The 13,902-nt window shown below is 42.6% G+C and overlaps 1 protein-coding gene across 2 annotated transcripts in view; it reads right to left on the bottom strand.

The window, feature by feature from the left end:
* The window catches only part of TTLL5 (tubulin tyrosine ligase like 5), a 270,134-nt gene that overhangs the window by 218,717 nt on the left and 37,515 nt on the right, over positions 1–13,902 (bottom strand). For both annotated transcript variants that reach the window (XM_085869871.1, XM_085869872.1), the window contains exons 3-5: positions 7,051–7,166; positions 5,243–5,325; positions 3,955–4,061 (exon numbers count right to left, since the gene is read on the bottom strand). In XM_085869871.1, the coding sequence (XP_085725997.1) occupies positions 3,955–4,061; positions 5,243–5,325; positions 7,051–7,166 (306 nt within the window). The remainder of the gene's footprint in view (positions 1–3,954; positions 4,062–5,242; positions 5,326–7,050; positions 7,167–13,902) is intronic.

The raw sequence follows: 13,902 nt of genomic DNA, 5'->3' as shown, positions 1-13,902 counted from the left end.
AGACTTATCTCGATATAATTCTTCTACACTCTTAACTTCAGCAAAGACAGGCGCCATGACACACACACACACACACACACACACACACACACACACACACACACACACACACACACACACACACACACACGAAGAGGAGTAAATCAGAAGGAGAGGAGATGAGGGCTAATGGTCTCACAATACCTCGAACGGTCGGCCTCCCCGCGCTACCTTGTACACTTTGGGGGGCGCTCTGCTGAGCGATCCCAACTTGAGGGTCGGTGAGTTGTCTTCTGCTTGGTTACTGTCCGGGCTCAGTGCGTGCACCGGTCCAGAGTAGAGGCGGGGCTGCAGACAAGGAAGGCGGTGGAAGGCGAAGCCAGCAGATGAGAAGGCTGGTGGAAGGCGGAGCCAGGCGGGTGGGCGGTGGAAGGTGTACTCAGCACACGAGGCAGGCGGAGCATCCGGCGAATGTATAGATCCCAGCTAGTGAAGCAAGGCGAGAGATGAACGGCTTTGCGATCCGCCTTTTATAAGCCCCATGGTGTAGGGTGGGGTAACGACTCTAAACGATGCGTCGTCACCTGAAATCATGCACTCCAACTGGACCTCTGGTCCCACGCTGCGTGGTCCCTACGGCCGGAAGTGGTCTCATTTGTACATCCATCGCCCCGCGCTGAACACGACATGAACCGCCCCGCCGGGCCGTGCCCCGGCGACTGGTTAACACCGACCTGGACTTTGTTTATAGTCAGATTAACACAGGTTTATAGTCAGTCCCGGTGTTCAGTCAGGTTAACACCGACCTGGACAGATAGCTGAATGGTTCTACTTGGAGGCAAACAGCCAAGATCCCCATAGATTATAGCAGGTGCAGGATGGGGGGGGGCGGCAAGGGTGTGTACCAGACGATAGCACACAGGTTTATCCTCGAACCCACAACGAAGAGACAAACAATGGAAATTTAACAAATGATGGTTTAATGAACATAAATCAACGAGTAATAATGAAAATAAATCAATGCATGATAATGAAAATAAATCAAAGGGTGAGGTAATGAAATGTGAGGTAAACTAAAACCTAATTTGAGACATCTCCACTCAGTCACAAAAACAGACAAGGGAACAGATAAAAATAAAAGAAATGCCTCTCATTATGCTAGTACTCGGCTTGTGTCCAGAGATGACCTCTTAGGAGCCTGGCGATCCTCGAAACCATGTAGCCACCGTGGGGGAAAACACACCCAAAATGCCGACAAGTCGTTCTCTGCGGTAACGTATGAGAGACGATTCGTGCGGATAGTCTTCGTTCGTTAGGGCCCACAACCCGCCAAACAATTTGTTCTCACGATCGAGATTGGCACACCACTCCTCTCTCAACAACAGGCCCGCTCATAGCAAAGGGTGCCGCCTTTCTCCTTGAATATACAATGGGATGATTGCTGAGGCTCCGAGATAAAGCCAAGAGACGCGCTCCTCCTCTTCTCTTCTTCTCCTCGTAAATGCACAAACTTCACAACCCAGCTGATCAGACAATGGCGAGCATCCTATTCCAGCACATGAACGAATTCACACAACACGAACAATGAGAATCACGCAGCCTCCTTGACCGTGGCGAGGATAAGCCAGAGAGGTCCTATCTGTTCTAACCGCCATCTCCACACGACCATCATCCCTCTTACATCACACCGACCAATCATCAGCCGTGGGGGCATGGCCTGCTGGTACGAAGCCAGGAAGGTTGAATTTTTGCCTGCTCGGAAACGTTCGGCTATGTTGATCTTGTGTTGTTGGAAGAACGTAGTTCCTTTTTATAGCCGGCTTTGGAAATGCAAAATTGTAGGAAAAGTTCACAGGGGGCAATTACATACTGGGAGAAACAATCCTTAAACTCTACCTGGTTAACACAGCACCACCCCCCATGTGCTGACATGTAACAATCCTAAGCTCATGGTTTTCCATATTTAATTTACATTCAAATGTCTCCTACTCATCCACGGACCATGCTACACAAAACAATCAATCCTACCTTTCCTATTAAATTCCTCCATGTACCCCACAAACATAACAATATATTCCCCATCACAAATAGATCATAATTGTGAAGTTTCACGTCGATTGATGAAGAGGTTCAATAAAAGAATATTTAAAGATTTTCACTCAATCCAATATGGCTGCCAGACCATGCGACTCATCAATTATTCATGAATACCATGGTATCACCAAAGTTTGGGGAACGTGTGAGAAGTTTCCCCGAGATCTGTCCAGCCGTTCTGAAGAAGATTTTTATACGTTTAAGGGCAAATTGAATGTTTTGTTCCTTATGGATAGGCGGTCATAAGGATATAGCCTCAATCTATTCAGCGATTTCAAAGAATAAGATTTTTGGAGGTTTTTTTTTTTAAACAACATGGCTGCTGAATCACATGACTGATGACATCATCAAAACAATTTTGTGTGGACCAATTTATCCTGAGAAGACCCTCAAAAATTTTCATGTAGATCGGATGTAGCGTTCTACATATGCAATTATGACGGCATAACGAAGGCATCTATGACGTCATTAAAATCATATATTCCTCATGAGGAGTACTTGCCATGTGGCAAGTTTCAATTTTTTCCTTGCTCCGGTTTCGGAGATACAGAGGTCCAAAGTTTTTCCACGTTTCCAACATGGCCACCACACCACGTGACCTATGACATCATAATTATCATCAAAACATTCTACATGAGTAGTCGCTCCTACGGTGAAAATTGTGTCTCAATTCGATAAGCAGTTGCAGAGAAAAACACGGTCTGTGCGGACAAACAAACAAACATACAAACAAGACGACAACGTCGTGCAGAGCACAATACTTGCAAAATCCATAAAACAAATTTGACCTGAAAAATAATTGGTGGTTGAATTCAACGACCAAATATGCAACTCTTCTTTAAATTTCAAGTCAATCAGATGAAAATTGACAATTTCAGAAATGTGGCCTATGTTGACCTTTTGGCCTATGTGGACCTCAAAAATAATTGGTTGTTGAATTCAGTGACCTGATATGAAAATTTTCTTCAAATTTCATGTCAATTGGATGAAAATTGAGGATTTTAGAAATACCACCCTAGTTGTTGAACTTGGACCGATGTTGACCTTTTGGTCAATATTGACCTAAAAAAAAAATACTTATATAGTTGAATTCAGTGACCTGAAATATAAATCCTCTTCAAATTTCAATCCAATCGGATGAAAATTGAGGATTTTAGAAACACCACACCCGTTGTTGACCTTTGGCCTATGTTGACCTTTTGACCTCAAAAACAATAGGCTTCTTGTTTATAACAAACTCTACCATGTGATGAAGTTTAGTGAAGATCAGTTTGAAATTGCGACCTGTAGGTGAAAAACAGACAGACAAACAGACCCAAATGCAATTCCCTCTCCTCTGGCAAGAGTAATAAAATGCTTTTCAGTAAATCTGGAATTTGCTCACAAACCAAGGAGTTTGTATTTATATAGTGATCAAACTTAGAAATCAGATATGCGAGACGTTTAATTAGACATAGATTCGTTTTTTGTAGTTTCCACAGGTTCAGCGAGTACTGCACTGAAATAAATCGAGGACCCCCCCCCCTCTAAAAATTCTTCTGTTCTGGTGTGGAGTTAGCAAGTGATGCTGCATTCTGAAGTAAGCTGCCCTTTTGAGAGGGTGTTCGACCAATTGACTGATGTGAACAGAAAACACTACATTTTATTTTGCAAAAGTAGGCTTCAAGACTGGTACCAAGACTAAACTGATTTTGCCAATTAATTATAAAATGACCTTAGAGGAAGAACTAGGTTGAAAATTAATGTCAGCTTAATGAAGTCACTTTTGCAACACTTCAGCGCGGTCACGGTGTGTGATTTTGTCCGTAATATCTCTATAAATCAACAGCCTCTCTAACACAGAGATAATTTAGGCAGAAGTGTGAAAGTTTCTTTACCCACCGTGGAAAATGGTTGACCTTCTGAAATTCAGCCAAGCTACGCAAAGAGAACACCTTGGGATGTGAGCCAGTCCACAAGAGGTTGAACTCGCTACTGTTCTGATGCACCTGCACACACAAGCCACATACGATGAATAAATCTGAGCTTTTCGACTTGATTGATGGAAATTTTAAAACAAACAAGTTTAGAATCATCTCATTTTGACAAAAAAAAATATATTGAAACATTCAATATGAAATGATAACCTTATCTTACTTCAGCCAAAAAATAGATTGGGTTCAGGTTACATGGCCAACAACAGCAAAAAAATGTTTTTTCCTTATTACCCAGGTGTGTGTGTGTGTGTGAGTGTGAGTGTGAGTGTGAGTGTGAGTGTGAGTGTGAGTGTGAGTGTGAGTGTGAGTGTGAGTGTGAGTGTGAGTGTGAGTGTGAGTGTGAGTGTGAGTGTGAGTGTGAGTGTGTGTGTGTGTGTGTGTGTGTGTGTGTGTGTGTGTGTGTGTGTGTGTGTGTGTGTGTGTGTGTGTGTGTGTGTGTGTGTGTGTGTGTGTGTGATTTGATTGGTCACCTCCTTCCTTCCTGCCAAGGTGTGTATAATTCACTGTGCAGGTGTGATCCGAAAACAGTTCATCTGTGGGTATTTGTGGTCCAGGATATTCTTTCCTCTCTTCCTTAGATTTCTCAACCAGGCTGTCACTTGTCTTCCCTCTCTCTCTTCAGGCCCAGGTATTAATGGTCCTAGAAATGTGTCCCTCCCCTCCCCGTTTATCTCATGGTGTTTATGGTGCAGCATTGTCTTTGCTGCACCCATGCACAGATTAGTTCTGCCTTCTCCTGCCAATGTTCCTTTCTCCTTCCTGTCTCCCTCTTTAGGCTTCCATTCTCCTCCCCAACCTCCCAACCACCTTTGAGGCTTTCACCTCTCCATGTATGTTCAGGCTTCCACCTTCCCATTTCTCTCATGATGCTCTAGTATTGCAATAGCCATAAAATTTCTGCAAGCATACAAGCCTCACGTAAAGCCAAGCTATATGGTGTGAGTACACATCACAGCACGAGGTCTTCAACCAGCTCGTGCTCATCAGCAAGCTGGTCCTTTGGATCATTGTGACATGGACGGAGGTGAAATATGTTTCTTTTTTTAATTCCACAACTTTTATGAGAAAATAGATAGACCCAGATAAATTATCATCACTGACTCAGTATTTTTGTTCTTCCTGTTCTGTGCTATGTACAGGGGGGGGGGGGGGAGAGACAGGGAAAAGGAAGAGGAAAAAAAGAAAAGGTATACCTCACAAAAATTGTGTGCTGCAAGAACATTGCGGATGAGACGGCTCTCTGTGCGCACCATCTTGTAAGCCAAATGATAGCGTTCTGCAGCGATTAAAAAAGGGCAATACTAGTTATAAACAAACGATGCCTACATGGAACCATCTGCAACAAGGATTATGGCTACATGTCACCATCCTACAGTACTAAGAACACAAATGCATACAGATTACCATAAAATCCTGATATATTGCAGGGCTATCCTCACCACCACCCCGCTCGCCCACACTACCCAGGTTCTCCTTCTGCCCCCCACAACCCTTCCCAAGGATTGCAATTAAGATCAGAGTCCCTGATGAAGACCACTCTGATCTAATGCCAAAATGTTTGGCTTTTTGGATGTTGGTTGTGCTTTTGCATTCTCTGATGTTCAGTTCTCACATTTTTGCAAATATGGATTCTCCAAACTACAAACAGTTCTTTGATATCTCGAAAACAGATTACACAGACTTAGCATCATCCTCATAGGCCCTGTCCTATTAATTTAGGGTTGATGGCTTATAGAGCATGTATAATTGGCACAAGTATTTGATGAAACAGCTGGCCTGATGTTAGACTGGAGCTAATTTGGGCAGGAACTTGTCATTTGTACAGGGTACCAACAACAATTGCCCTCTACATGGGAAAGACACTGTGGGATTTTTAATGTATACCAGCAGTTAATGCTGGTAGATCGGTCCACAGTTTAACATCCCAATGACAGACATCACACTCATTGATACCATGTTTTGCTGTGTAACATCAGGATGACGATTTATAATCAGGTGGAGAATCAAACCCAGGCGAAACAACTCAAAAGCAAGTGCGCTCTTTTAATGCTATCCTGGTTCCCCATCACCCCCTTCCCCCCCTCTTCGATGTTACCAACTGATACTTTTTTTGGCTCAATATGTGCTAGTCCAAACCATTCTTGCCAAAATAAAAATAAAAAAAGACAACGCAATCGTTTTTAGCTCACCTGGACTTTAATTAGGTGAGCTTATGCGATTGAGCAGCGTCCATAGGTGAGTGAGTGAGTCAGTAAGTCCATACACACTTCAGTGATTATCGCTTGAACCAAACAAACGATTTTGATGAAACTTGGCCACAAGCTACATATCTGATGCCTAATGAAGGTTTATTGACCGCATCAAAATCTGCACTCATTAAGGGGGTCTACGGGGGCAGGGTAGGGGTTTACGCCCCAAAATAGGTATTTGTTCTCTTCTCCGAAACTACACACAGAATATAAGTGAAACTTGACCACAACCTTCACCCTTGATGTCCCAAAATTTGCTCATAGCATTAAAAAAAATTTCAGGGTCTCAGGGGGGTCTGTGTGGGGTTTGAGTGACTGTTGCTCCTCATCCAAGTGAGCTTCAGGACAGGTGGTCCTATTTTTGTCAAACAGAAACAGCAATAAAAGATCATTTTTCTGTCGTTATTTTGTTCAGAAAATGGCTTCGACTAGCACATGCTGAGCCAAAATAAATGTCTGTCGGTAACATTTCCTGCCTGGTCAGTATTGGCCGATAATTAGTATAACTGAAATATAGGCTTGTCGTTGGTATTATGAAATCCTAACATAATAATGTTGCTTCGTACAAGTGCAAATCTTCACAAATACTTTGCCTTCAAGGGCTATCTCACACAAAGTTTCGATTGTCTTTCTGTTTGGCTCAAAAACACATAAGCACCGAGAATGCAAAACAAACGGGAAAGCAAAAAAACGTGCACAGTGCAATAGTAATGATGAGCAAGTTAATAAAGTGTCTGGACAACAAACCACACCTCCCAAAACCTTGTACTCTGGGTTCTGTGAAACTATTGCCTTGGGCAGGAACAGCAAAATCGGGATTGTACGACTCAGTCCAGCCCACTGCAGGCAAACGTCTTTCCTCTTTCCTCTGGGAACATACAATGACACACCAGCGCACAACAATCATCACATTCTCATCATTTTATTTCTCCCCTAACCTCCGCAGCCGCACTCCCCCCCCACCTCCCATCCCCTGTCCACTTCCCACAGCAGTCCTTTGATTGAGATTACAGCTATGGAGATGAGCAGTTACAACCTTATTTCTCAATAAGCCTTTTCAGTGACCCAAATCTCAAAGCATTGCATGATTGTGTATTGTTACAATTGTCTATCAAATATCAAAATGCTCCTCTTTCTCTCTCTCTCTCTCCTTTTCTCAATTTACCCAGACCCACTGCCCATGCAACCATAATATATTGATAGCTCCTTACCTATAAAAAAATATCTGAAGATCCCATGGATATCAACCCTCTTTTACCCTCCCCCATAATTCTTATAGAATGCTGCCATATTCAGCTGCAAAGTCTGCCAACAAAAATTGTTCTTACAAATACACGGTAATGACGAAGATTTGCACTTTAGGATTGTCAATCAAGATAACAATAATGCAGCATGCAAACAATGAGCTCCATGAGTAATGCCCAACCCTCCCAAGTTGTCTCATTCAAACGCCACCCATCCAAGGTTACTTGGATCTACAAGTTACAATCAAACCTGAAGATTCCACATAAGGAAAAAGGCATGGTTAACTTGTTAGCACCATAGAAAATCATTTTCTTTGTTTAATGATCGAATGATACATCAACTTTCATTGGAGATTTATCAGGATCTTGTGGCAGTTGCAGATGCTATGCTGCAGAATCAACACTTCAAAGATTGGTGAGGAATTCAAATAAAATTTTTTAAAAAGATTTTTATTAAAAATAAATAAATATCGCACACATGTTCGAAAGAAACAATTCAGTTTGGAATTTTAAATGTAAAATAGACAAAACCCAGAAACGAATGAAACCCATTAGAATTACCATATAGAACCCTTTAAAATTACCCTTTAGAATTAAACATGGTGTGTTAGAAGGGTTCTTCTTCATTTTTGATGAACAGATGAATGGATGGATGAATGGATTGATGGATGGATGGCCATAGCCGAATATTGAAGCAGCTTTACCGCTTAAAAATTGTCAAAATTAAGTGAAAAAACAAGGAATGAGGTGGATGACCAATAATGCAGAAAACTAATGAAATGATTATGCAGAAAACCAAGAGGAATGTGAAACAAATAGAAATAGATCATCAGCAAATTATAGAACGTATTGCTGTGGAATGTGATATCTCATTGGTTTCATGCTCAATTCTTGCTGGACCATTTGGGCATGAAGAAGGTGCCATTACAATGGGGGTCACATGACCTCACCAAAAACCAAACATATTCAGCATTATGTAGACTGCAGAGACTATATTTGAATGGAAAAAAATATACATATACATTTTAAAGATATAAAAATTTGTTTGGATGAGAACAAAGTGTCTTTTTCATCCTGGAGACAGAAGAACAATTCCTCCAATGGAAATGTGCAAATCACTTCAAGAAATAAAGTCAAGTATGGACCAATCAACAGAAAAAATGTCCAACATGCCAAATACGAGGATAATCAAGAGCTTATTCCACAGCAAGGATATCAATGTGAAAAGTACAAAATCATGGAAGATATACCTTCTGATGAGAAAATCTATCAAAAGTGGTCTCCATGGGCGAGTTGCTGTCAAAAAGCCCTTTATGTCAAGACACTGAAATATGTCCAAGAACATCAATTGGGATGCTAATCAGTGGAGAGGGGTATTTTGGAGTGACGAGTCAAAGTTTGAAATTTTTGGAGCAAAGGAGGCAGTTTGTCAGGAGTGTTGGTGAGAAGAACCGTATAAGGATATGTAATGGGTCCATCGCCTACTGTGAAGCACGGTGGAGGCTCCGTTCAGGTTTGGGGATGTATTTCTGCTGCTGGGATTCGTGATTTGGTGAGATGTGAGGGAACAATAAATGCTGACAAGTACAAGCAGATCCTAATCCACCATGTTATCCAATCAGAAAGGAGGACAATTGGCGACAGCTTTGTTTTCCAACACGACAATGACCCCAAATGCACTGCAAATGCCATTAAAACAGATTTACAAAGGAAAGCACATTCAGGAACTCTACAGCTAGTAGAATGGTCCCTCTCAAAATCAGAACCTGTATATCATGGAAGCTGTTGGTGATTATTTGGACAGGAAGAAAAACGACAAACAATCAAAATCAAAAGATTAATTATGGGAAATGCTGAAGAATACATGAAACAAGCTCCCATTGAAATTTCTCCAGAAATTGCAGAAAATCATTCCAACATGGAGATCTGCTATTTTGCATGAAAAAGGTGCCTTCACCAAATATTGAGGACTGACAGGATGGCCTGGAGGTACGCACACCCACTTCTAAGCCATCTAGCCTGGGTTTGAATCTCGACCCAGTTATAAACCGTCATCCCAGTGTTTCACAGACAGGGTGATTCATCAGTGTGTGTGCTATCCCTCGGATGGACGTTAAACTGCCGTCCATCTTCCGGCATTCATTGGTGGACATTAAAAATCCTATGGTGTCCTTCGCAAAGAGGAGGCGAGCTGTCGCCAGTACCATGGCCAAATTCCAAAGTCCTGCCCTAACCAGTAGAGGACATTGCATCAGTGGCGCATCCATGCCCTCAGCCAATGATGAAACCCCGCAGCGGTGCTGCATACGAAGGAAGAAGAACCAAATATTTAAATTTCATAAATTGATATTATAAAATACAATTAGTTTTTGTTTCTTTAACAAATCATAATCATTATAACACCTTTTATTTATCAAAATATGCTGTGACAATAAAAATGTATATTTTCAAGGTAGTATAAGACTTTTTGTTGTTTTCTAACACAGTAGCGCGCATGTACGTACGCACGCACGCACGCACACACACGCACGTACACACGATTAAGCTAACCAAATTGGAGATGTTTTGTGTCATTTGCAGGAACAACTATTATTCAAAGAAAGATGTAGGGATGGTTCCACATGATATGCCTGGTGTAGGTTTAATGGTTAGGGTGGCGGATTTTGGATCCTTGGGTCCTGAGTTCAAATCCCACTCAGCTGCTGAATGAATACCAGGTGGGGTTAACTCGACCTGTCATCCTTCCGAGGTCGGCAAAATGAGTGCCAGCATGCTGGTATACTGTGTCGGAGCGGCGACCCGTCCAGGATTGTTCCCGATAGCCAAGGAGTCTGCTTAGGCATCACCAACGCTCTGCACAGAGTATGGTCCCAATCTCCTCCTCTCTCCACATGACAACTTATTGTATTGTAACATTTCCTACCTTATTTACATACTTTTTGGCATACAATCCCTCCATCCTTGTACAATGAAAAAAATGTTTTTATTGCTCGTTTCTGCACTTGAAAAAATACACGTCTTTACATTTTTACTCACCAACTTTATTTAATGTCCGTCACACTTCAATGAGGGCAAGTCAACGACAAACTGCATGGCTACGTGTGTGTGTGCGTGCGAGCTTTACAGACAGAACAAAGTTCCTGCAGTATGTGCATGTGCCATCACGCCTGTGATAATGATTGTATTTTTATGATGACGAGCAGTTTCCCACCCTCTGGGTGGGTGGAGTTTGTACATTATTTAAATTACTAAATAAAAGGTCATTGACTGTAAATTAAAGGTCTAAGTGGTCGAAAGGTCTCAAGGTTAAATGGTCTGAAAGTTTGCATATGATTTAGTAAACCTGTATAAAAGCCTGTCAAAATGATGGGTTGTAATTATTTTTATTTGAAACATTCAGAGACTGGAAGATGTGATGTTTTGTCGCAAGAAAAAGTGTTATTATAAAACACTACATGTACAAATGTTACCCTATTTTATATGTCTTCCGGGACGTGTAATTTCGAGGGTACACTCTCGTGAGCGTACCAAAGCCTGAAGCCTCGGCCGAGCATCAGGTGTGCTTCTATCATCTCTATTTATTAGACATCGCGTGCATGTAAATGAACACTTGTTTTACTCTGCACGCGTTACACATCACATGCAGCAAATTTCACCTCCCTGCACCTTGTATTTATTGTTGTTTTAAAAAATGCTTCTATACACCGCCATTGAGGCCCGGTTGCAACTCACCGTCCACATTTCCAAAAGAAGAGACGTAATTTCCTCTTCAATGGAAAATGTTTTTTGAGTTTTTTTTTTATCCTGGAAAAAAAATAGATCGTGGTGAACACAGAGTCGTGTTAAAAGATTAGCCTTTAAAACCCTTCTTAAATCATCTCTTTGAAGGGGGACAGACATCACACAAACAAATATACAAACACACATTGTGTTTTATATGGGAGATGAAAGGTCATTGATTGCAAATGAAAGGTGTTAATGGTCTAAACATCAAAAGGTCTGAAAGGTCTAAGGAGACTGAAGGTCTCAAGGTCATATTGAAAGGTCCACAGTCTACACAGTCATATGCAATAATACGTAATAATTAATTGACATACTCACAGTCCAATACTATGTAAATTAAAAGTTGATGGAAGTACAGTGCAGTAGAAAATGGGTACCAGTGTAATGGGCCCGGTGTATGCCCCGGTTAGAATAGGTGTACCATATCCCTGTGTGTCGTAAGAGGTGACCAGGGTTGCGTCAGGAAGGGCATCCGGCATAAAAACCTATGCCAAATCATTATGCAGACAACAAAACGAATTTCCATATCAGATCGGTCGAGGCCCGGGTTCCCAACGACCGCCACCGGAACCGGTGGTCAGCAGGGTACCAGTGGAAATTGTGCTACTGCTGGGCGAAGGAGGAGAAGGAGACGGGGAAGGCGAGTCTAGAGGCAGTGGGAGAGGGGGAAGGGTAGAAGTGTGCAGGTGAGAGTCGGAACTCTGAACGTTGGGATGATGACTGGCAAAGGGTGAGACTTGGCTGATATGATGGAGAGAAGAAAGGTGGACATACTGTGTGTACAAGAGACCAAGTGGATGGGGAGTAAGGCGAGGAGCATTGGAGGTGGTTTCAAACTGTTCTACCATGGTGTGGATGGGAGGAGAAATGGTGTCGGGGTAATCCTGAAGGAAGATTATGTCAAGAGGGTATTGGAGGTGAGGAAAGTGTCTGACCGAGTGATGAGTGTGAAGTTGGAAATTGAAGGGGTGATGATGAATGTCATCAGTGCATATGCCCCACATATGGGGTGTGAGATGGAATATAAAGAAGATTTCTGGAGTGAGTTCGATGAAGTGGTGGAGAGTGTATCCAAGGATGAAAGAGTGGTGATTGGAGCAGATTTCAATGGGCATGTTGGGGAAGGGAATAAAGAGGAGGAGGAGGTGATGGGTAGGTACGGTCTCAACAAGAGAAATGTGGAAGGGCAAATGGTGGTAGAGTTTGAAAAAAGAATGGAAATGGCAGTGGTAAACACGTATTTCAAGAAGAAGGAGGAACACAGGGTGACATACAAGAGTGGAGGAAAGTGCACACAGGTGGATTACATCTTAAGCAGGAGATGCAACCTGAAAGAGATTAGTGACTGTAAAGTTGTGGCAGGGGAGAGTGTAGCTTGACAGCATCGATTGGTGGTCTGTAGGATGACTTTAGAGGTGAGGTTGAGGAAGAGAGTGAGGGCTGAACCAAGCACCAGATGGTGGAAGCTGAAGGAGGAAGACTGTTGCGTGAAATTTAGGGAGGAGGTGAGACAGGCGTTGGATGGTGGTAAAGATGGGTGGGATGATTGGGCAACTACAGCAGCTAGGAAGGTACTTGGTGTGACTTCTGGACAGAGGTGGGAAGATAAGGAGACTTGGTGGTGGAATGAGGAAGTGCAGGAAAGTATAAGGAAGAAGGAGTTGGCGAAAAGAAGTGGGATAGTCAGAGAGATGAAGAAAGTACGCAGGAGTACAAGGAGTGGCGGCGAAAGGCAAAAAGAGAGGTGGCAAAAGCCAAGGAAAAGGCATATGGCGAGCTGTATGAGAAGTTAGATACAAAAGAAGGGGAAAAGGATTTATACCGATTGGCAAGACAGAGGGACCGAGCTGGGAAGGATGTGCTGCAGGTTAGGGTGATAAAGGACGCAAATGGGAATGTGCGGACGAGCGAGGAGAGTGTGTTGACAAGGTGGATGGAGTACTTTGAGGAGCTGATGAATGAAGAAAATGAGAGAGAGAGAAGGTTGGAAGAGGTGGAGATAGTGAATCAGGAAGTGGGGTGGATCAGTAAGAATGAAGTGAGGACTGCAATGAAGAAGATGAAAAGTGGAAAGGCGGTTGGCCCAGATGGTATACCAGTGGAGGCATGGAAGTGCTTAGGAGAGATGGCAGTGGGGTTGTTAACCAGATTGTTTAATAAAGTCTTGGAAAGTGAGAGGATGCCGGAGGAGTGGAGATTAAGTGCACTGGTTCCGATTTTCAAGAATAAGGGTGATGTGCAGAGCTGTGGAAATTACAGAGGGATAAAGTTGTTAAGCCACACCATGAAGTTGTGGGAAAGAGTAGTGGAAGCTCGGTTGAGAGGAGAGGTGATGATCTGTGAGAAGCAATATGGGTTCATGCCAGGAAAGAGCACCACTGATACAATTTTTGCTTTGAGAATGTTGATGGAAAAGTATAGGGAAGGCTAGAAGGAGTTACATTGTGTGTTTGTGGATTTAGAGAAAGCTTACGATAGGGTGCCAAGAGAGGAGTTGTGGTATTGTATGAGGAAGTCGGGAGTGGTGGAGAAGTATGTGAGGATCGTGCAGGATATGTATGAGGACAGTGTGACAGC

This window comes from Eptatretus burgeri, chromosome 2 (assembly GCF_056783735.1).
Source record: "Eptatretus burgeri isolate ZD-2024b chromosome 2, Ebu_testis_v1, whole genome shotgun sequence".
NCBI lineage: Eukaryota > Metazoa > Chordata > Myxini > Myxiniformes > Myxinidae > Eptatretus > Eptatretus burgeri.
Note: the sequence above shows the minus strand (reverse complement) of the source record. Positions and strands in the feature narration are given on the sequence as shown.